At 47.0% G+C, this 22,298-nt stretch overlaps 1 protein-coding gene across 2 annotated transcripts in view; it reads right to left on the reverse strand.

Moving 5' to 3' along the window:
* PTDSS1 (phosphatidylserine synthase 1) overlaps nucleotides 1-22,298 on the reverse strand; it is a 65,494-nt gene that overhangs the window by 3,561 nt on the left and 39,635 nt on the right. For both annotated transcript variants that reach the window (XM_024756557.1, XM_024756556.1), the window contains exons 6-11: nucleotides 20,164-20,315; nucleotides 18,019-18,160; nucleotides 15,983-16,095; nucleotides 12,709-12,774; nucleotides 8,748-8,847; nucleotides 242-310 (exon numbers count right to left, since the gene is read on the reverse strand). In XM_024756557.1, coding sequence (XP_024612325.1) covers nucleotides 242-310; nucleotides 8,748-8,847; nucleotides 12,709-12,774; nucleotides 15,983-16,095; nucleotides 18,019-18,160; nucleotides 20,164-20,315 — 642 coding nt within the window. The remainder of the gene's footprint in view (nucleotides 1-241; nucleotides 311-8,747; nucleotides 8,848-12,708; nucleotides 12,775-15,982; nucleotides 16,096-18,018; nucleotides 18,161-20,163; nucleotides 20,316-22,298) is intronic.

The following is a 22,298-nucleotide window of genomic DNA, read 5'->3' on the forward strand; positions in this document are numbered from 1 at the left end:
TAACCCCCTTAAGGAATGAGGATAAAAGTCCTGACCTATTGAATAGGGCAGTCACAAGTAAGGATGGCAACTGATAGGAAGTGAATTCTGAACTGGCTACGTTTCTAAAGCAGGGAGGCTGACACCCGGCTCTCACTGTGCCGTACATGCCACATCCTCACGTGAATGTGGTCTGGGCTAAAGCGCTAAGCAGGACGTGGTTAGTTTAAATAAAAGGCCATCTCCACCTTCCCTTCTATACCTTTTCTCGTTGACCATAGTGCTCTGCATACCAAACCATGCCGTACAGACACAGGAAGGTAGTGAAAGCCTGGAAGAGAAAAACAAGCACAAAACCATTTTATAAGTGAGGGTGCCCAAAAAGATTCCATTTCCCGGAACTTCAGGGTTTCAACGGGAATTCATACACGATGGCTCGATGCATTTCTGCCTTCTCTCCCCCGATGCCGGTTACAGAATGGCTGGATGCGGCAGAGGTGAACCCCGGGGGGCAGCACCCCTAAAGCTTTCGGCAAGAAGAGTTCCGATGAGGCCACAGTTACCACTGTGACTCCACTGTCAGAGTGAAGATCATTTCTAGATGTGGGATCAGGTGGGATGCATTTTCTGAACAGCTTTGCAGGTTCTGCCTACGAAGACGTATAGGATTCCACATTGTATTTCTTTTTTTTCTTTTTGGCCTGATTTTCACAGCCTATCCTCTGCACCCTGCCGCCCATCACTGGAAAGAGTTAAAAGGACTTAGCTTGGGCTTCCCTGGTGGCGCAGTGTTTGAGAGTCCGCCTGCCGATGCAGGGGACACGGGTTCGTGCCCCGGTCCGGGAGGATCCCACATGTTGCGGAGCAGCTGGGCCCGTGAGGCATGGCCGCTGAGCCTGCGCGTCTGGAGCCTGTGCTCCGCAGCGGGAGAGGCCACAACAGTGAGAGGCCCGCGTACCACAAAAAAAAAAGGACTTAGCTTGTCAGCTTCTGAGGGGAAGAGGATTTCTGAATGAAAAAGCAGTTTCATTCAGTCTGGGGTCACAGTGGTGCCGGAGGGCATTGAGGACACACACCCACGTGTAGGTGGCAGACCCCAGCAGGACACCGCTGCCCTGGGCTTGGCGCTGCTTTTTAGTCTCAGTGGCCCGGCTCTGACCCCAGTTCTGGTTGCTTTTGTTTTTCTCAGTTAAGTAGATAGGAAACTAAAGCGAAAATAAAAATGTCCTGTGAGCCCTGGTGTGAAAAGAGAAGGGCGTGGTCCACGGGTACCCAGAGGCCAGGATCACCTCCGCTTCCCCCCATGTGTGCCCCACTGGCCCCCCTGCACCCTAAATTATACTCTAATTTAAGGGAAAAAATAGCACCTAGGAATCCAAAGTTTAAAAATGTGTCAAAAAACTACAAGTCGGGGAAAACTTCCTGGCTGTCTGGACTACGCAGTGTGTTGGGCCAGGTCCTCCAGCCAGGCCTCCCCTTCCCCTCGCGACTGTAAGTGAATCACCAAAACCCAACCAAACCAAACTGCCCGTCCTGCCATGACAGTTCCTCAGAATTCCTTGATTTAGGAACCCAGTGACAGTGAATCCTCTTCAAGGATTCCTAACCTCCATCTCTTCCACTGCATTTCCTCCTGGGGACCTGTCACCTTGACCCAGTCATGGGAACAGCTGTGAAATCATGATGGACTCTTCCCTTCTTGAATAATTTTAATTCTTTCTAAGAATCATAACTTTAGATCTAGAGGCATTGCCTCAGAGATCGTTAATTTCAATTCCCCTCATTTCACAGCAGAGGAACGAAGGCTCAGAGGCGACTGCCTTCTCAAAGACACACAGCTAGAGTGTGGCAAGACTGAAGCCAGAACACAGGTCTCTTTATACCCCTGGATCTCATTTCAGGGCTGGCTATCGAGATAAATACTGATTTTATGTCTACACATCTTTATATCTCTATTGATCTGTCCACTCACCCATTCCCGGACGAAGCAAAGCATCATGGGAAGAGCCAGTCCCATCCCATCCCTCTGCACAGCCCACAGCCTGGAGGGTAGAGCCAAGACTGCAGGGAAGGCTGGGCTGTGCGTTCTCATCACCGCAGCTTGTAGTCCAGCCCCGGCCCAGTTCCTCAGGTCAGTGACGTTCACTGAGTGTCTGCTGGGCGCACAGAGTCACCTTAAGTCTCAAGAAAGAAAGGAGTCCAAGCGCTCCAGCTGGCCATTCTCCTTCTACATCAGTGAAGTGTGAATAGCGGCATGGTGGAGAGGTAACATGAACTATAAGAAGACCCACTAGTTCATTTTATATTAAATCCATATACAAACTGGTATAAATTAGGAATTTTTTTTAAAAAGCTCATATCCCCTCCATCAAAAAATTAGGCAATGAATGAATATATTCAAATTACAGAATGAAAACTACTTCTAATCTTTAACATATTCCAGTACTTGTTCAGATTTCTAATATACAACCACCATTAAATGTACGATTTTCACGGCATGGCAAGAGTGGGAAGACTAGAGCATCCGCAGTGTGTCAACCTATGTATATGTCAGCTCCTTGACAAAGAGCAGAACAGGTCGGCCTAGGTTTCACAGGGAGGGCAGGGAGGACAGGTTCCACCTCCATGGGCCAGTCAGTGGCTGTGCGGCGGCGGCGGGGGTGGGGAGTGGGGGCAGCGCCGCGCCGCTAGACCGTGGGAGCAGTCAGGGCTGGGCTGGCTGTCACTGTGCAACCCGCCCACCAGAGGGCGGGCGTGTGGGGCTCTTCCTCTTTGTCCCCCAGCTTCCTCCCTTCCCCTGGGCGAGCAGGCGGGCAGCTGGGGCTGCTCCGGCACCAGACAGCTGAGCAGAGCTGGCTTTGCAGCGGGGCTGGCAAACACTGGCAGGTGCCGAGAGACAGATGCCTATCATCACGATCGCCATGCAGAGGGCCTGCCGCAGCTGCCAAGTTTACCACTTCACCTGGGTACAAGAGGCCCCTTTTATACACTTGTCCCAGGAGACAAAAGCTTGTAATTTATGGGTTTGCAATCACACCTGTGGAAATCTAGGCTCGTACCCACTTAAAATGTCAAGGCCTGGATTTAAAATGACAGTTGTACGGATTTTGTTTAAATAAAAGGAAGAAAGAAAGAAAAACGTGAGGGCTGAGAGCCAAGGCAGCACACACCCCCCGGTGTGGCTTCCACGCTATGGTAAGGTGTGCTCAAATTCACCCAGACTGATCAGACAACTGGTGCTGGGGGAGCTTATTAACCAGCATATGGGAGCTTTACTTCCACACTGATCTCAAATTCTGTGTACGTTCTCCTACCAGGCAAGGCGAATAATTGGGGCCTTTGTTTCTCTTAGTGTGGAGGCCTGGTGTAACTCAACGCTCTCTCACTCAATAATGTTTGCCTCACTCCTAAGATTGAGAACAATCTTGATCTCTAATAAAGGCCATGATTATAAAAACGTGCCAGGACCTTATTTCCACTCTTTTTCTCTAACTGGTAAATGTGCAAGGCAGTGGGGACCCCTAATCATCCCAGCCAAAGGCCTCTTTTCAGGCCAGGTCCCCCTGCATGGCATTCATCACTGCTAACACCAACTGGGGGATTCTGCTTATCTTCAAAGTCCTCTTTCCTGTGGCTGTTTCTTGCCCTTGGCCTGGCCTCTAAAATGTGGCTGCTCCCCAGACGCCATTCTCAGCCAGCTTCTCCTTCCCACACTATGTTCCCCGACTCTTACCGACCCAACGGCTCCAACCATACCCTACACACAGGTGTCTCCCACTTCTTTCACCTCCAGTGCCGACCGAGTCTTTCCAGTGCTACTGGACAGACCAGAATTTCCAATGACACAAGACACCTTCACCTGTAAAATCTAAGGGTCCCTCACACCTAGCTCATCTCCTTTCGAGGGGCTTCTCCGATATCCTCCAACCTGTTACTAGCACCAAAAGCCACCAGTGGCACAAACAGGAAAGCCTGGAGTTGCCCTCCCCAGCTCTCAGAAGAGGACAGCGTCTATCGAGTTGGGCACTGGAGCTCTCAGATCCAGCCCTTTCTCTGCATCTTCAATGCCGCTGCCTTGGATAGGTTCTCACTGAGGTCCCTCCAACACCCTCAGGCTCAGCCCTTCTCCAATCCACCCCCCGCCATACTCTCTCACCCTCCAGTTGCCCCATGAGACAGTCATTCCTCTGAAAAACCTTCTAATCTCCAACCAAGACACACAGAGCCCATCCTACGCAGACGACCCCCTCTGCCTCCAACTCGCTCTCCTCCTTGCTCCCCAAACAGGTCGCCGTCCTCTTGTGACGCTGGCACGGGCATGGCTTCGAGTCTTTGGACGTGCTTGTCTCTCAACCTGCCTCGGTGTGTCCCGGTCTTTGTCCCTTGACCTCAGTCTTTTCTCCTCCCTGCGTGTGACGAGTGTTTCCTGTGCTAGTGTCCGTGGGGACAAAAGGACAATGGAAACTTATTCTTTGTGAGCAGGAAGTGCCATGTGGAGGAGACCGATATAAATACCCCAAATTACATCACACTGGGGCTAGAACTAAAAGAAACATGTACCAAATGCGACTGGTCCCCCGAGGAAGGGTTGTCTAGTCTGCCTCGCAGGTGAGAGCGTATTGCATGCAGGACACGGATTTAAGTTTGGCATTAAGATTTAAGTTTGGCATTAAGATTCACCAGGTAGAGAACGCAGGGGAAAGCACTCAGATCGGGCAGAGGAAGCCTCCTGGGTGAAGGCAAGACAAGTCGGGAAGGATGGTGGGTTGAGGTAACTAGGAATAGTCTGGCGGAGCCCGAGCACAGGGTACAGGGGGTGGGTGTGGTGAATGATCCAGAGAATGACGGCCCTAAACACACAAGCAGGACTTCCTATTTCAGCTGGTAGGTCTGTGGTGGGGATGCAGCTTCCTTCTTGCTGTTTCTGTCTACACAGAGGGAGCTTCCCTGGTATAACACTCCTGCTTTCCCTCACCCCTCGCCCCTTCCCCAGGGAGGCAAGTATCTTAACGGGGTAGGGAATAACAGATAAGGAAGCTGGGCGTCTCCCTTCTTTCCCTCTGGGTGCGAGGCCACCAGCGCAATGTGGGGGGCCTGCTTCCTGGGGCTGCAGAGGAAGCGTGTCTGCTCCTGGGGTTCACTAATCCGAAGTCCCTTGTTGGCATGCACCTGAAGCTGATACTGAAAAATGTGGACTCTCAGTAGTAAAGCTGCCGTTCTGTCTCCATAGCCTTCGTCCATCCTGACTATCTCTAATTGCTCTGAACCTGGTGGGGGGAAATGCTGTACTGTTAGGCCCTCTAGGCCCCAACGATAGGGAAAATGATTCTACGCAGGGCAAAGGGGTTCCGATCGGAAGTATGGAAGATCACTCTGGCAGCAGTGTAGGGAATGGAGGTGAAGGGCAGAATGGAGAAAATGGGTGTCTAGAGGGCAGAGGCGGTGGGAACAGAGAGGAGGGGATGGAGCTGGGCCACCCAGGTGAATGAATAGAGCCGGAGGGCCGACATGGGGGCTGACAGAGGAGAGGAAGCAGCCGCCTGGGTCTTAGGCTGGGGCACCTGAGGGATGGGGGAGCCGTTCACTGTGACCCTTTGTGATCCTGAGCACCCATCACCTCCAGGAGCTTCACCCCAGCTTGTCTGCTGCTCTCTCTAGGGCTCCTCTGGCTCCGTGCACACACAGCTTTCTTTTTGTTTTTTGCACACCTTTATTGGTGTATAATTGCTTTACAATGGTGTGCTAGTTTCTGCTTTATAAAAAAGTGAATATAACAAAGTGTATCAGCTATACATATACATATATCCACATATCTCTTCCCTCTTGCGTCTCCCTCCCACCCTCCCTATCCCACCCCTCTAGGTGGTCACAAAGCACCGAGCTGATCTCCCTGTGCTATGCTTCTGCTTCCCACTAGCTATCCATTTCACATTTGGTAGTGTATATATGTCCATGCCACTCTCTCACTTCATCCCAGCGTACCCTTTCCCCTCCCTGTGTCCTCAAGTCTGTTCTCTACGTCTGCATCTTTATTCCCTGTCACTAGGTTCATCAGTACCGCTTTTTTTAATTCCACATATACGTGTTAGCATATGGTGTTTGTTTTTCTCTTTCTGACTTACCTCACTCTGTATGACAGATTCTAGGTCCATCTACCTCACTACAACCCAAACATCTTTTATGATGTTTGCAATATAAGTAGTTTGCATGTGTAATTCCCACGTGGACTTGGAGATCCTCCGAAGGGGGACACCTGTGGAGGGGGAGCAGGAAATCTCCAGCCAGACTATCTGGCTTTGAGTCCTGGCTCTGCCACATGCTACCTGTGTGACCTTAGGTAAGTTAGTGAACCTCTCTGCGCCTTTATCTATAAAAGAGGGATAATAAAGTACCTCCCCTCAAAGCGTAAAGATCAAATATGCAATTCATGAAAAGTGCTTCAAACAGTGTCTGGCACCTAGTGAGCATGAATAAATCTCCACTATCACCTACCTGTGCGGCTCCAGCACCAGGGCAGCTCTAATAGGAACGTGGCAACATGACAGACGTATAAGGGACTATGCTAAGTGATACAGAGACTGAGAAACGGGTCATGTCCTCAAAATAAGTCACTGTCACACAGACACCAAGGCAGATCAAAACTCGCCAACGTAAGGAGGTATATGCTAAGTGTCTAATCAGTAAAACAGAGTGAAAGTCTCTAAAACTTAGAGAGAGACTGGAGGAGCCCCACCGGCTGGGTGACCAGAGATCGCTCCTTGGACACGCCCTTGGGGAGACCTTTCTGGCTGCTGATGCCCCGGGGGGAGGCCCACAGTGGGCCGTTGTGAGGAGGGCCTTTGGCCCACGTCCCAGGAGTCCCGCCTGCCTCAACCTCCCTGTGGTCCCAGCGGCGCCAGGTGAGGGCTGCACCCACACCTGCCCACTGCCATGGGTCACGCTACAATTCACAGAGCTGGGGTGCCCACGCCAGACAGAAATTTGAGGAGCGCATGGTGAGATCTCCGGGCCCATCTGACACACTGCCCCAACCAATCCTTATATCTAGTCACACTGCAACAGAAAAAATACTGCTGAGCGTTAATTCCGGAGCCTGAGTACAAAGGAGATCATTATTCCCTTTCATTGTTCAAGATAAAACAGGATAGAACAGGCTCAAGGTGCCCTGGCACAGTTAGGATTTCTAGCAAGTAATCCTAAAAATAGACACCACAAAAGGCAATAAGAAACACTTTAAAAATGCAGAGTTTAGGGGCTTCCCTGGTGGTACAGTGGTTGGGAGTCTACCTGCCGATGCAGGGGACGCGGGTTCGTGCCCCGGTCCGGGAAGATCCCACATGCCGCGGAGCAGCTGGGCCCGTGAGCCATGGCCGCTGAGCCTGCACGTCCGGAGCCTGTGCTCCGCAATGGGAGAGGCCACAACAGTGAGAGGCCCGCGTACCACACACACAAAAAAAGAAATACAGAGTTTAGTTTTGCTCCCCGCCCCCACCAATTAGACTTGAATCTGATTAAGCCGCTACATCCAGCTACCGATTTACAGAAAGTACAGAGGACAAAGAAATCTGTTAAGTTACAGTAAGGATGGAGTCAGTAAAACCAGACTGAGGGAAAATCTAGAAGACAAAAGAGCTTGTTTCTTCAATGTAAAGGAGAGAGCTAGAGACAGAGGGAAAACTGTAGATTAAAAGAGACCTTTTATTAAAAGGCATGCCAACCAATTGCAATCAGTGGATGTTGACTCAAATAAACTGCTAAAAAATACAAAATGTAAGGAAACATTAGAAATGTGAATGTTGATTAGCTATTTGACAGTATGAAGGAATTAATTCTTTTTCAGGTGTGATAATGGTACGGTGGTTGCACCAACCAAAAAGCATCCTTATCTTCCTTAGAGATACGCCCTGAAATAGGGTCTGCTTCAGAGTAGCCCAGGGTTGGGGGTAGTGAGTATGGAATATAAGGACATAAGACTGCCCATGGGTTGATAACTGCTGAAACTGGATGATGGGTGCATGAGGGGTGAGCGACCCCCTATCTACTTCCACATATGTTTGAAATTTTCTATGATCATTAAAAAAAAAAAAAAGCCCGAGTTAATTTTCTGGACCAAGTAAGAGGGAAGAATCTTAAATGTAAAATAAGACTCTTCCCCAAAGTGACAAAACAAATTAAGAAGCGCAATCACCGAATTTTAAGCTAGGTAAGATCTTGCTTCATTTGAAAGAGGAGGGAAATGTCCCAGGACAACGGAGCTGGAGGCCCCCAGGGCTCTTCCCTTCCGAGAGGAAAACACATCCTTCACAGGCTTATAAAGTCGGCCTGCGGGGAAGAAACTGCATGGTCTGATTACCTCCAAGAACACCTCACCCGGCCTATAAACAACAGTCTGTCATTTTGTACATAAACCCTTGGACAGTAATACATATGTTACGGGGCACTGGAACTATCCTTAGCCCCTCACGGCAGGGCTGACACTTTCAGCAAGTGTCGATGAATTCTCATAAGCGAAATAAATGAGAGTGCGATGCACCTGCTGAGGGCATTTGACCAGAACCTGCAAAGGTGACCAACTTTAGGTGCCATGTGGTCCTATGTCTTTATTCTTGAACTTAGACTAGTGGCCAATCTTGCGTTACTACAGTAGAATGTCCTGTCTATAAATTTCTAAGGAACCTTGGTACACAAGAGTGTTTTGTTTTGTTTTGTTTTAGAAGACACCATGGGGACTTTAACTAACACTTTGGGGTAAAAGAGTAATGACTTACCACACAAAGAAGCCAAAGTACAACATAGAGTATTTGGGTCTTAGAGAAGAGATCTTGTCCAAATTTTATGCAGACAATAGCTTCCAGGAAACCAATGACCCTGTTAGACAGAACAAGAGGTTAGATACGAATTCATCTTATCAGAGCATTATGCATTACCAGAAATATGCATAATTCCATCAAAAAGTTCAAGTGGTCATAAGATTTCTGCCCCAAACACTGGAAGCAGGTCCCCTACAAAATGACACTGTGCTTTCTTCAGGAATAATATATATTATTATATATACATACATATTTAGATTTAATTAAAAGTTTATTGTACTGTTACTCCTCTCTTCTTTTCTGCAGACTGTTTTTTTTAGAGCAGTTTTAGGTTCACAGCAAACTTGAGAGGAAGGTACAGTCACTATACCCTCTGCCCCGACACATGCACAGCTGCCCCCACTGTCAACATGTGTCACAAGTGATGAACCTGCATTGACACATCACCCAAAGTTCATAGGTTATGTCAGAGTTCACGCTTGGTGATGTACATTCCATGGGTTTGGACAGATGTATAATGACATGTGTCCACCATTAGAGGGTCATACCGAATGGTTTCACTGCCCTGAAAACCCTCTGTGCTCTGCCTCTTCATCCCTCTATCCCTCCCCAGAAATAATCAAATATTCTTTACATCTTCCTTCCTCACAGACTACAATCTCAACTCGTACGTCTTCATAGCTGGAGGCTGCCTGGTATCTAAGTCGGAGCTTATCACAACGGGTGGACAGTCACCCCCTTGGCTGGAGCCCTTTCAGGGCCAGGGAACCTACTGCCTCTGTGGGCAGCTGCTTCTGCTGCCCAGTTTCTTTAGCTGCTGGGAAGTCGTTCCTTGTCTCAGGCTGGTACCTGCCTCCTTCCACCCCTGGTCCTAATTCTGCCCTCCGCAGTCGTATAGGGGAGTGTGAGCTTTCCAGGAGAGTCTTTCAGTAACTTGAAGGCAGCAATCACATTCCCTCCCAGCCATCTTAGAATTTCCAGATTTAATATGCTCCAGTTCTGCTGATGATAAAAACCCTTTATCCTCTGCATCTGTAAGCAATTTTGCTAAATCCAAAAACGTTGGAAAGAATAACTTCCATGTTTTCCGCTTTAATTAAAACATAGAGAAAAAAGCCAACCTTGTATAATACAACTTCATCTATGAATATTAAAATCAGACCTTTATTAAGGTTCAGAGCTTGAAGTAAGAACGGATGAGGTGAGGGTAACATAGCTGGTCACGTGATCCCAAAGACTGCCCAGGAACAGCGATTTCAGATAAGGCCACCTTAGGTGTGCCTCGATCACGACGGAATCTGGAGGGACTGGTCTTGTTGCACAGATAATCTCTAAAAAGGCAGGAAGAGGCCCAGAAGGCCCCCGGTCCCCTCCCTACTGGCAGACAGAGGTCACTGCCATGGTCAAGTGGATGGACGGCTCTAAACAACGGAATGCCCAGAGTCAGAGCCACCTGTGCAAAGCAGAAAGTCTCCTGGACACGCCTCTAAAGAATCTGGAGTTGTCTTGGCCCACAGCCCCAATGAAACAAGGTTAGGATTGGTTGCCTGAATCTTTACAGAGCACTCCCTGTTCCTCCCCAGCTCCCCGCCACAACAAAGGCTGGCACGTTGGAGAGCAGGGCTGAGGTCGACTGTCACACTGAAGTCGAGGCTGTCAGTGAAGCAGCGAGGGCAAGGGCGCCTGCCGGTGGACACACAGAGCATGTGCAACCTCTTGCTGGGACGTCTTGCTGGGATGCAGGACTGCATCAGAAACTGTTAAGCCCTGGAAAGAAGTGTGCCTACCTGCCCTTAACCAGACAGAACACCCAGAGCTTACTGTGAGAGGTTTCTGGGTATTCAAGCCGACTGAGGCAGCTTTCAAGAGCTTGGTGACCAGCAGACTAGAGCTGTTTCTCCAACTTCTGTGATCTGAGACCCACGGCAGGAAGCCTATTTTTCACTGTGGCCCAGTACACAGACACACGCGCGCGCGCACACACACACACACACACGACTGAAACAAAAGTCACACAAAACAACCGGCCCCTTGCTCTGACATCTTCCGACTCTATTTGATTTTCAGAAAATGCTGTTCAGGACCCACTCAGTTGACTTCGTAACGAAGAAGAGAAGAGACTGGAGGCCGCGCCTCCTGTTTCACCGTCACAGGCTGACCGTGCTGACCACCCAGAGGCAGCTCCTGCCCCAGTTCACGCACCAGGCAGGTCTGCCTTGCTTCACTTATGAAGAGGGACTTGCTCGTTTTCAGCATGGCCCACTAGTTCTCAAGGTTCACTAACCTTGATGTCACCATTCTGGGAGGACTTGAGTCTCTATAATAAAGCATCCTAAATTAGCCAACTGACCTCTGCATCTCAGATCATTTGCGTTTTACTTTCTTTTACCACTTTTCAGCAAGGCGCAGCTTTCTGGAGTGGCGTTTGCCACCATTCTCTGCCCTTGCTCCACTCGGCCATTTCTCCCTCCACGGTGATTATAGTTTCAGACCGCCTGATCAGAAAAAAACTTTGTGGTAACACTGCCTCTCTCTCTGATCCGCCATCTCCTTTTCCTCAACAGGTAAGTAGAGAGTTCTGTGGAAAATACACCCACTCTCCGTAGAGTAAGACGCTGGCAAGGACTTGTAAACGTGAAGAGAAAAATGCCCGTGGAAAGAAGAGGCATGTGGTGAAAGAAGGAAGTGCGGGAAAGATCCCCAGTCCTCGGACAAGACAGTAGGAAGGCAGACCACCTTCCTCCTTCCTGTGACAGAAGTATATTAGAAATCTGGTAGATGTGTGAATTCTCTCTCCCGCCAGATCAGTAATCAGTGGAAATCCATCCTATCCATAGGATGGAAATTGAGTCCATCCTATCACCCTTTAAGCTACTTTGGGTAGGAAAATCAGCTTACATCACAGAATTTATGAGAAACAGTGACAACGGCCCTTTGTCTTTTGGAAAGGCGGTGGGAAATTTGCCTAGATCAAACTTCACTAACTCCCCAGAATCTGGAGTGAGAGCTCCAGACACACACACACACACACACACACACACACACACTTGGAACGAATGACAATGCAACATAAGCAGCAAGTATCTCTAAATAGTTGATGTCTTTGGATGATGTTTCAATACGCATGTAATACAGGGAAAAAAAGTTACTCTGTTTAAAAATCTGTTAGGGTTTTCATCAGATTTTCTTTATGCTGTCACACTCCATTTAGAACCTAGGTTAGGTGCTGAATGTAAGCTCCCTGAGGGACTGAACTTCACCTACAGGTGTGCTGGATGTCTCTGGAACTTCAGTTGCTAAATGGCATGGTGAGATGTTGATGGTATTGAAGCAGAAGAAGCACTTATCTGAGACACTGAAGAGTATCTCACATTTAATATTGGGGGTTAAACTGGGTAACCTCTGCTTTCTTTCAAATCATTTAAATAATTGTAAATTCAGATACAGCATTTGTATCTGTAATGAGACAATAAATTGTCACCATGTGTTAGTTTTCTTTGGGACAATAAAATTAGACCCTGGTAGACAGCAAGCAGCCGCTTTGTGGGGTCTTTCTGGTGTGAAAGTAACGTAAAATGTGGTTAAGCCCATCACGATATGTTGTCCCAAACTCACCATCAATTTCACAGGGAATTCATATAACTCATTTTCTGATTTATTTCAAGAAACAAGGTCTCCAAGTTCTACATGGGAATTATTTTTTGATTTCCTAATATTTTTTTAAAAAACAGTTTCTACACCCTCTTTGTGTAACTTGCCAATTAACTCCTCTAAATTTAAATCAGAAAAGGAATGTTAAAAATGAAAGACACACAAAAACAAAGCTGCACCGAGAGGCACTTAATGTAGGGTTAAGAAATAACCCAAGAAATTCAGAGGCTAAAGTGGTTTTATATGTCCACGATAAAAGATTACTCACCCAAACACCCAGCACTGGGTTCCCACACGCTTGCACTGTGTGTCGGTGAGGTAAGCATAGTACTGTCTGAAAGAACAAAGGTGGAATTCACTGAGAGCTTCTGGAAGACCAGCAAGTCAATATAGAATTAAATCACTTTGACAGCGTGAGTATAAAAAATGTCTGCCTTGTTCCACATACTTGGGCTGCCTGGTCTAGTTCTATTTAAGGGAACAAGAAGCCAGCGCCTGTTGAAACCTTCCTCTAAGAGGCTAAGAATTTGGATTGGGTTGGAGGGGGATGGTTATTGGAGCCAGATTATTGGCAAAGGCAGTCTTGCTTCAGACACAGACTGCCACAGCCTTGAGCCAAAGCCACCCCAGGTGGGTGCCTCAGTTTCCCTCCATGGAGGTGATTCCAGAAGGTCTCCTGCATGGTCGCTGTCTCCTCTGGCTCTTTCCAGGATAAAGGTTGCTGATCGTAACCAGGCAATAAATATATACATTTGTGGCTCTCAGAAACTGGAATGGGACTGTAGCTGCACCTCACTGTCACTGAGGCCAAAATCTTTGAATGTTACTGACATGATCAGAAAAGAGGTGATGACATGGAGGTGAGAGGCTCAGTGCAGCAACCATGCAATAGAAATACAGTATGAGCCTTAAATGCAATTTAAAGTTTTCTAATAACCGTGTTAAAAAAGTAAAAAGGAACAGATGAAATTCATTTTAATAATTTATTTATATATAATCCAATGTATTGAAAACATTATAAAGAAGCATTTTATATTGTGTTTGCACTAAGCCTTCAAGGTCTACACGTACAGCACATTTCAGGGTGACTGGCCACACTCCCAGTGCCCAGTAGCCGCACATGGGAGAGGCTGCCTGTGGGACAGTGGAGGCTTAGAGTCTCATTACTGCCCCTAAAACTTAACTCATCATCTTCTGGGGGGGAGGTGTGGAGGTGGGTCACAGACTCCTTTGAGGGTTTGATGAAAGCTATGATAAAGGCACATAAAACATGCACACAGAATTTTGCATTAAACTTTGGGGGGTTCATGGATGCCTAAAGCTCATCCATAAACTATCACCTCTGTACCCCAAAGTGAAGAATTGTAACTATAAAGAATTCAGGTTTTCCTCTAACTTCACATTTTCGTTACCTAATTTGCTTTTGCCAGTTCAGCTACTTTACTAATGGTGTCCATGTCCTACACTGCACATTGTATTATTAGATTAAAAGAATGTTCACTCAAATATCTTCTCAGAGTAGAGTCATGTGAAAGTCTAAAAAGGAGATCTGAAAACGGAGAGATGGTATGTATGTATGATTTATACTGAAGCCTATGAGCTTTCTCTTCCTTTTAGGGCCTGGCATTTGCTAACTGGGACCTAAAACCCATCAGAGTACTTCCATCTTTCCAAGAAGCTTGTCAAACCATCTCCTTACATATGAATAGCCTCAAGTGGTGTAGGAGCACAGAAAGTGGCTAAGTTTTAAACAGAAAAGAATCGTGTGGAAACCCATAGGGTTTGGCAAAAATTTTAAGGAGCTCTCTAAAAGTCTGAACACTGGATTTTTAGTCTCTGGTCTAATCTCTAGTTTTTGTTGTGAAATGTTTAACAATGTTAAAATTTTCATGATAAATCACATGTGATTTGCTGTTCTGTTTTATAAGACATTTCTTTCCCCACTTATTGACTTTGTTGATTGCTCGTAATTTTATGAAGAAACTGCTGCTAATCTTTCCTGAAAATAACTGGCAGCCTCAAATTAAATCAAATTTTAAATACAGCAGGGAGGCTCCAACCCACCAAAGGAAAATTGCATGCATGAGATAACTACTTCGACGGACCACTGGTCTATAAAGTGACAAAAGGCTGCGGTTTACCAGCTGTTACTTTCCTGTATATATATATAAAATAAATATATTTGTAATAACGAATGAGGACAAGAAAAGGTGCTAGCTGGGGGTGAGGGCTATGTCTGACTAAGGAAAACACCCACTCTACGTGGCAAGTGAGACCTTCTACTTGTGTAGTTCACAAGTACATTACAAATAACGAATTAAGTTATCCTACAGCTTCTAAAGAGCAAACTCTTTTATCTGTTTGGTTTGTATTTATATCAGCTGTGCAGAGATCTTGGGTGTTTCTACTGATCAATGCTGGTCCTCCATACTAGATAGAGAACCCCAATGCCGGGCTTCCCTGGTGGCACAGTGGTTGAGAGTCCCCCTGCCGATGCAGGGGACATGGGTTCGTGTCCCGGTCCGGGAAGATCCCACATGCCGCGGAGTGGCTGGGCCCGTGAGCCATGGCCGCTGAGCCTGCGCGTCCGGAGCCTGTGCTCCGCAACGGGAGAGGCCACAACAGTGAGAGGCCTGCGTACCATAAAAAAACAAAAAAACCCCAAAAAAACCCAAAAAAACAAAACAAAACCTCAATGCCATTTCCAAATAGGAACAATGAAACAAATGAAAGTGTTTTGCTTTGAAGTCCACTGGAATCGGTCCACGTTGGGGACAGTCTCTGAACACCGCCTCATCTCTAAGGCCCTACATGAGTCATGAATCCAGTGGAAGGAGGGCATGGACACCCATCCTTGTCCCTGTTGTCCTGGAGGACCACAGGAAGGACTTTTTTTTTTTTTTGCGGTATGCGGGCCTCTCACTGCTGTGGCCTCTCCCGTTGCGGAGCACAGGCTCCAGACGCGCAGACTCAGTGGCCATGGCTCACGGGCCCAGACGCTCCACGGCATGTGGGATCTTCCCGGACCGGGGCACGAAGCCGTATCCCCTGCGTCGGCAGGTGGACTGTCAACCACTGCGCCACCAGGGAAGCTCAGGAAGGACATTTTTAAAAGGAAATTAACTTAATTGGCTCTAAAAGAACTAATAAAGTCTCATTCTAAAAATAACATAATTTATTACTTCAATCCACCATAAAAACGTTAGTTTTCAATAATCTCAGGAAGAAAACCTTAGCATTTCTGTTACTCATTTTGTTTTAAGTAGGATGCTACGGGGGAGAAAAGGACAGCAGTGAAGATCGTAAAGGGGTCTGAAAATAACGGTGCGGTGCTGGCCTTCATGTTACCGAGGTCTGAGAAGCAAAACGTTTTCTTCATATTCTGGATGTATAAGTCTCTTTTTTTCCCCCTGGATGTATAATTTTTCAGAATGACATTTTCACGGAAAATCTGCTAGCTTATGTGACTTCCTTTATGCTACACAGGAGAATACAAAGCAGGTAATCATGCTCAATTGACGGTCATGCTAACACAGAATTACCTCACTGTGGGAGCCGTGATGCCACCAATAAAGAGAATTCTACACCAACTTAACGGATGACTGGCTTGGAACACAAAGATATGTTTCAGGAAGAAGGTATTCAACTCAGTCAGCTGCAAAAGAAGGAGGCGTGAGTCAACCTGGTGCTTTGTGCTAAGTCATGAACATCTATTCCTTCAATGGACATTCTACAGCTAAAAATAACTGGTATGTTCAAAGCATTTCCAGAAGACATACCGGGTCTCTAAGGGTTGCTGCTTAAGCCCGGTAACAACCAGTACAACACAGGCACCAACCAAGCAGGGGTCCAGGGGAGGTGCTAGGTGTTGAGAGGGGCACAGGGGGCATCAGCCATCTGTTGTGTTTCCAGATTCACGTGACTGTCACCTGGCTCACGTGTGTGAGCTGCTGGGACAGTCGGGAGAGAGATGCTTTAAGAGCGAAATGATGACAACGAATCTGTACCATGGAACACCTCCGCAGCCCGGCAGAAATTAGGCCAGGTTGAAAAGTCTGACAGCAGGAAAGTAGGCTCTTCAATAACCAAAAGTAGCTTGAGGTGTGTGTGCGTGACTGAGAGATGATGGTGGACTCGGTCAGCTCGTGCCAGGGACCGAGCAGATCCTCAACCGAAGGCAGCTCTTAAAAGTGGGTGTGGGGTTGGTCCAGGCTTCACCTGGCAGTGGGACTGCTCCCTGAGGGTAGCGCCCAGTACCGCTCATCCCATGACCAGTCCTGGCAGCACAAAAGAGATGCCCACCGGGAAATCTGTGCTTAACGCCCAGAGGCCACTGCATTTCCCCTCCAGATTAAGCAAGGGGCAGAGATTAGGAAAGGTCACTGCTTTAAGGGCACATCACGTGGACCAGCAGGTTCATCTCAGTGACATAAAATGTGCGTCTTTCCCCACAGTGCTGAGTTTAAGGATATAAAATAAAAATGGTTCACTCATCACCACATAAGGAAAGCTGATCACTGCACCGTGCTCACCATCAAGGGGAAAGTGGGCCCAGTGGAATTCTGCCGTTCTAGGAGCACATTCCGCTCTCTCTCCTGGGCAAATCCAAATTCCTCCTAGGTCCTCGTAATAAAAGAAAACCTCTACCTTCCCTGGCATTGCCCCATAAGGTAAAACTTAATCACACTCCATTTACATACACACTGACTTCCCCAAACCATGGAGACTATATAACTATTCACGAACACTTCTGTAGCCATAAACTCCATTTCTTGACATGGGCATTATTATTCTCCCTCTGTGGACAAGGACAGTCTATCTTTAAAGTGACACATGCCCATTTTCTCCTTATGTTGGGAGTATTTTGTGCGTATGTGTTCAAAATATGTCTGATGATTCTGAAAGACCCTTCCGGTGAAAGCTGGTTTCCCTCAGCTAGTCTCCCAAAGTTGTGAAACAATTAACCTGGGGACAGGAGGGACAATAAAAAAACGGCTGCCTCTGGAAAACAGAGTTGTTGGGTAATCCCTTTCCGAGACCCCTGGCTGTCTGAATCACTTCAGTCTGCTTGGAGTGAGAGCCTCTCTCCACCGCCGACACCACTCTGGAGCACCCAGGTCCCCAAAGGGCTCCAGTCCCCACAGGTAGCAGAGGGCTTCTGTATTTAGCGTTCTACAAATTACCCAAAGTGGTAACAGCTGAGGCACAATTTTAAAACTCAAATACTGAATTTGGACTGTAAGAAAAAGCCTTACGTTTGTTGCTGTGGTCCTGAAAACGATCATTCGAGAAGGTAATCCAATGCCTAACTCACTGGGTGATAGGTGCCGAGCACAAGGTTTTTACAGGGAATTTTAATCTGCTTCCAATTTGTAATTCAAAGGTCCATATTTTAAAGCGTCTTCACGATGAAGCAAGACCTTAAGCATAACAGCATCACTTTAATTCTATACGTCAGCTGCAGAATATTACATCTTCTAAAGCATCGAGCTGATAAGTAATGTCAACTAGCATGAACCCTAAATTCCTGGATGGTTTTATTTTGTTTTCCCCTACTTTTGAGCATTTGAAGAGATACCTGCCAGATGATCATGAAAAGGTATATTCCAGCCACTCTCTGAAATGAAGATTTGGGGTCAAACCACCGAACATAGGTCCAGCTAGCAGGAGTGAACTGGAGCACGGCTCTTTTGATTTTCCCGGTGGTGGTGTGGATGTCCCTGTGAGAAGAAAACAGCTCCGGTGAAAATCCAGAGAGATAGGAGGGGGAAGAAACAAAAAGCCAAAAAACTGTAAAAAAATGCATTGACTATTTTACAACCAATGCTCAGAACAGAAAGATTCCTTTCTATTTGAACGTCTCTCCAACAGCGGCCTCTATTCACAGGTGATGCGCTGAGAGCAGCACGCCAGGTGGGGAGCATCAGTGGACTGGCCACGCCAGCACAGGCCACAGTTTGTGAACTGGTGACAAAAGAAGCTGAGGTACATTAAAGACAGCCATCTGGAACTAGGCCAGGAAGGACACCACTCCTACCCATGCCCCCGCCCCCAGGGCACCCTGGTAACACAGAGAACATGCTCCATGTGTGAGGCGACCCACAGCATTTCCTCACTCTATAGCTTCCTCAATTAAGTAAACAGTTTGGAGTGACAGTGATTTTTAACCTTTCTTAGTTTCAATCCTAGAAATCACTCGATTTCATATTCCTGTGATAGAAACAAATAGTCCCACGTTTCACAAGTGACAACATTGGGGCTCCGAGAAAGGGAACGGCTGACTCCGGCTCACTTTGTAAACCTCAGAGTTGGGGGTAGATTCTGGCCCTCTCGTGCTAGACCAGGAGAGCCGAAATCCAAGGTCATAGTATTTAATAAATGGTAAAGATCTTTTAGATTCAACAGAGATGTATATCGAGGACCTTTAGGTCATAGACACCGTTTTAAAGTGCTGACGGCATAAGGATAAACAGGCCAGGCCTTTTATTCTTGGGGAGGGAGGGAGGAGATGGGAAGGGGGAGTAGAAGGAAACCAGGTTTGTCCCTTCACTCACTCACCCACCCACCAACAAGCATGCGGTGAGAAAATCTCCCAGCAAGAAGATTTGAGGCACAAGGCCAACAAAGAAACAGACTATCCAAAAATAAACAAGAATGATGAAGAACCTGTATATAAAAAATGGTGAAGCTTCACGGAAAGAGGTAGAGCAAGATGGGAATAACCAGAGATACAGTGTGACGGAGAACTGGAATACTTAATGTAGTGAAAAGGTTAATCCAACCTGATCTATATACATTCATATGTTTAATGTAACTTAAGACCAACGGGACTTTCTTGTTCATTAGTTGCGCTTACGTCTTGGGAATTTGACAGAATGATTCTCAAGTTGAATTTGAAGCCTAAATGTACGAAAACAGGGAAGCATTATGGAGTGTTTAAGGACCCAGACAGCCTGATGTAAGTTCAGACTCTACTGCTTGCTTGCTGGGTATCCTCAGGCAAATTACTACACGGAAGCCTCAGTACCTTCAACCCTAAAGTGAACAGAACGGCAGTGTCTATCCCTAGGATTGATGCAAGGCTCAGATGAGATACTGCGTATGACGCTTGCTTGGAGCAACACCCAGCACTGCGACAGATTCTGTTACAGTATGTACTGTATGAAATATATTAAAAAGTGTCCTTTCAAGTCAGTGGCCAAAGAAAGGATTATTCATGAAGGGGATGGGGAAAACCGGTTAATCAAACACAATAACGTGGTGAAATGCCCCCCTTACACCACATAACAAAATAAACTTGAGACAATAAATAAGTGACTTATACTTGCCAAGCCTATGGACTTTGTCCTAAGGCCCATGAGAAGCCACCACAGGGAAATGACATGATGGATGTGATGTTCCTAAGATCATTCAAGCCATGGTGGCAGAAGGCTTAGAGGGGTTAACCTGGGGACAAGGGACTAATGAATCCAGCCACGGGGGTCTGAATTCAGGCCGAGGTATATGGATAAAAAGGAGGGGATGGATCTGAGAAACTCGTAAATGATTTAGCATTTTCTGGATCAATGCCTGAAACTGGGCTTATAATCATTTTTGAGTTCCAGTTACTAATGCATAATTTATTCCTCATCATCAGAGAACGTACTCATGTTGCGTGCTACTGAGGCAGTTAAATCTGCGTTGTGAGAAACCGTGACTCAGGGCCCGGAGGAAGATGACTCACTTGAAGCTTGCCCAGTGGTAAGTCCTCATCTCTAAAAACCGGCAGACGACCATGCCCAGCCAGATACCACCACCGTTGCACAGCAGGATGTCCAGAATGACTTGGTCCCACCAGCACTCGGCGAAATTGGGCAGAAGATGCATGAAGAAAAGCTGAGAAACACAAGCGATGGTGAAAAAGCAAACGTGAAAAAACAAACCTGGGGTACCACGCAGAAAGATAACTTTCCTTTTACTAGTACATTCTCTTAGCAAAACTTGTTGATGTTTTAGGTTTTCCTGATGTATTAAAGAAAATAAATAAAACCAAGGTCTGTAATCAGGTTCTCGTTTATTTTGTGGATGGTTCGCAAATACTGCTAATCCAAACAGCTCCTCTTTTTTTGGACACAGGGCTTTAAAGAAATGATAACCCATCTTGAAAAATACTACCAGTAAATTACCTTGGCTAATGACAACATGACACGGACCCAGAAGAGGGAAGAGAGCAAAGTGTTCCTAACTGTCTACAGAGCACTGGCAGAATCCTCAAAATTAGAAGCTTGAGAATTTAAGCTGTGTATTTTAGAAACGGTCTATAGATATCTGGGAAAAACAGTGAGTAAGTGGTAAATTAGCTTAATAGGAAATCCCACACTAACTGATTTGCAGCGATAACCTTTTATTAAGTGCCTACGATGTGCAAGGTGGTGAGATAAAATGGATCAACGTTCTTGGTCTTAAGGGCAGAGGCCAGACGCTTATTCAGAACACAAAATCAGGTATGCTGTGGCAAGTGTTACAATGGTGACATAAATTGGGACACTGAGAGATTCATTCGGATAGACGGCAATGGCGGTAGACTTCTGGAAGGAAGACAGGGTGGAGTGGGATCATTAAGGACAGGAATGACTGATTTCAAGAGATGGAGATAAGGTGAGGACATTCCAGAAAAAGGGCGCAGTGAGATCAAGGGTGGAACAGAAGTCTTTCACGGAAACAGTTTTGTCCAAAACAAAGGACCCGTCGGCTGTATCAAGCAGCATGGGGTGCTGTGTGAAGGCCCGCTTTAAGGAGGTCTGAAATTACAAAGACAACACCTGACAGTTCTCTGGAAAGAGGCAACCCCATGATTATAAACATCTGAGGTAATATAATAAATGCTACAAGTTAAAACTATTCATGAAAGCGTCGCATAGATTGTAAAAGGATACAAATATTGTACGAGGAGTTTGCCTTCCTGATGTACCTGCTTCTGAGGAGATACTGAACAGCTCCCACATGTGACAGCGAGGGGCTGTGTGCTGGCCCCCAGAGGGCCACGTACCACCCGGGACTGCATTCCCAGGTCCAAGCCGTGACATGGAGCATTGACTCACACGGGGCAGAGAGAAACTTCTGCAGAAGCCAACGACAGACTTGCTGAAATAATACTGGGTAGGGGATGTGGAGGACATACGTCCGCCCGAGGAGCCTTTCTGGAAAGTACCGGATTCGGGGGTGAGACAGCCCAGAGAGAGAGGAGTCGGGGACCTGGAAGGAGCCACATTTGTTCACTCCCTAGGGATTCGGGAGCGTCTGCCTGTATGTATGAGGCAGAGCGCTGGGGTCTGGGACTAGGCAGACATGGGCCCTGCCCTCTTGAGGCATAACGTTTAGCAGAAAAGAAAACATCTATCAAGTATTTAACCTATGCTGAGTGTTTCAGAGGAGAAGAGCCAGGTGCTCTATTTCCAGGTGTACAAACATGAGCCCAGCCAGTACAGGGAGCAGGGCAGAGAGGGAGGAACTCAGAGGCAGGCTCCGTGGGAGGAAAGGACACAGCATCTTTGAAGTGAAGAATGCAAAGCTGGCTGGAGCAGAGGGCAGGTGAGAGGGTTCAATGAGGCTGGGGAGGTGGGCTGGGCCAGTGAACACCAGGCCTCAGAGGCTGGTTCAGAAGCCACCTGGATTTTGTCTTAAGAGCAATGGACCAACAGGGAAGAGTTTTTAGTAGAAGGAGGTGATTGGGCTGAGGGGTGAAAGGTTCACTTTGGCAAAAGATAGTATGCAGGGAGGAGATGGGAAATTCAGATGAGAGGGGAGAGCGCAGCAGAGGGATAAACTGGAGAGGTGTTGAGAAAAGAGCCACCAGGAAAAGGGAGGCTCAAGAGGCCC

This window comes from Neophocaena asiaeorientalis, unplaced genomic scaffold (assembly GCF_003031525.2).
Source record: "Neophocaena asiaeorientalis asiaeorientalis breed wild unplaced genomic scaffold, Neophocaena_asiaeorientalis_V1.1 scaffold29, whole genome shotgun sequence".
Classification (NCBI taxonomy): Eukaryota; Metazoa; Chordata; class Mammalia; order Artiodactyla; family Phocoenidae; genus Neophocaena; species Neophocaena asiaeorientalis.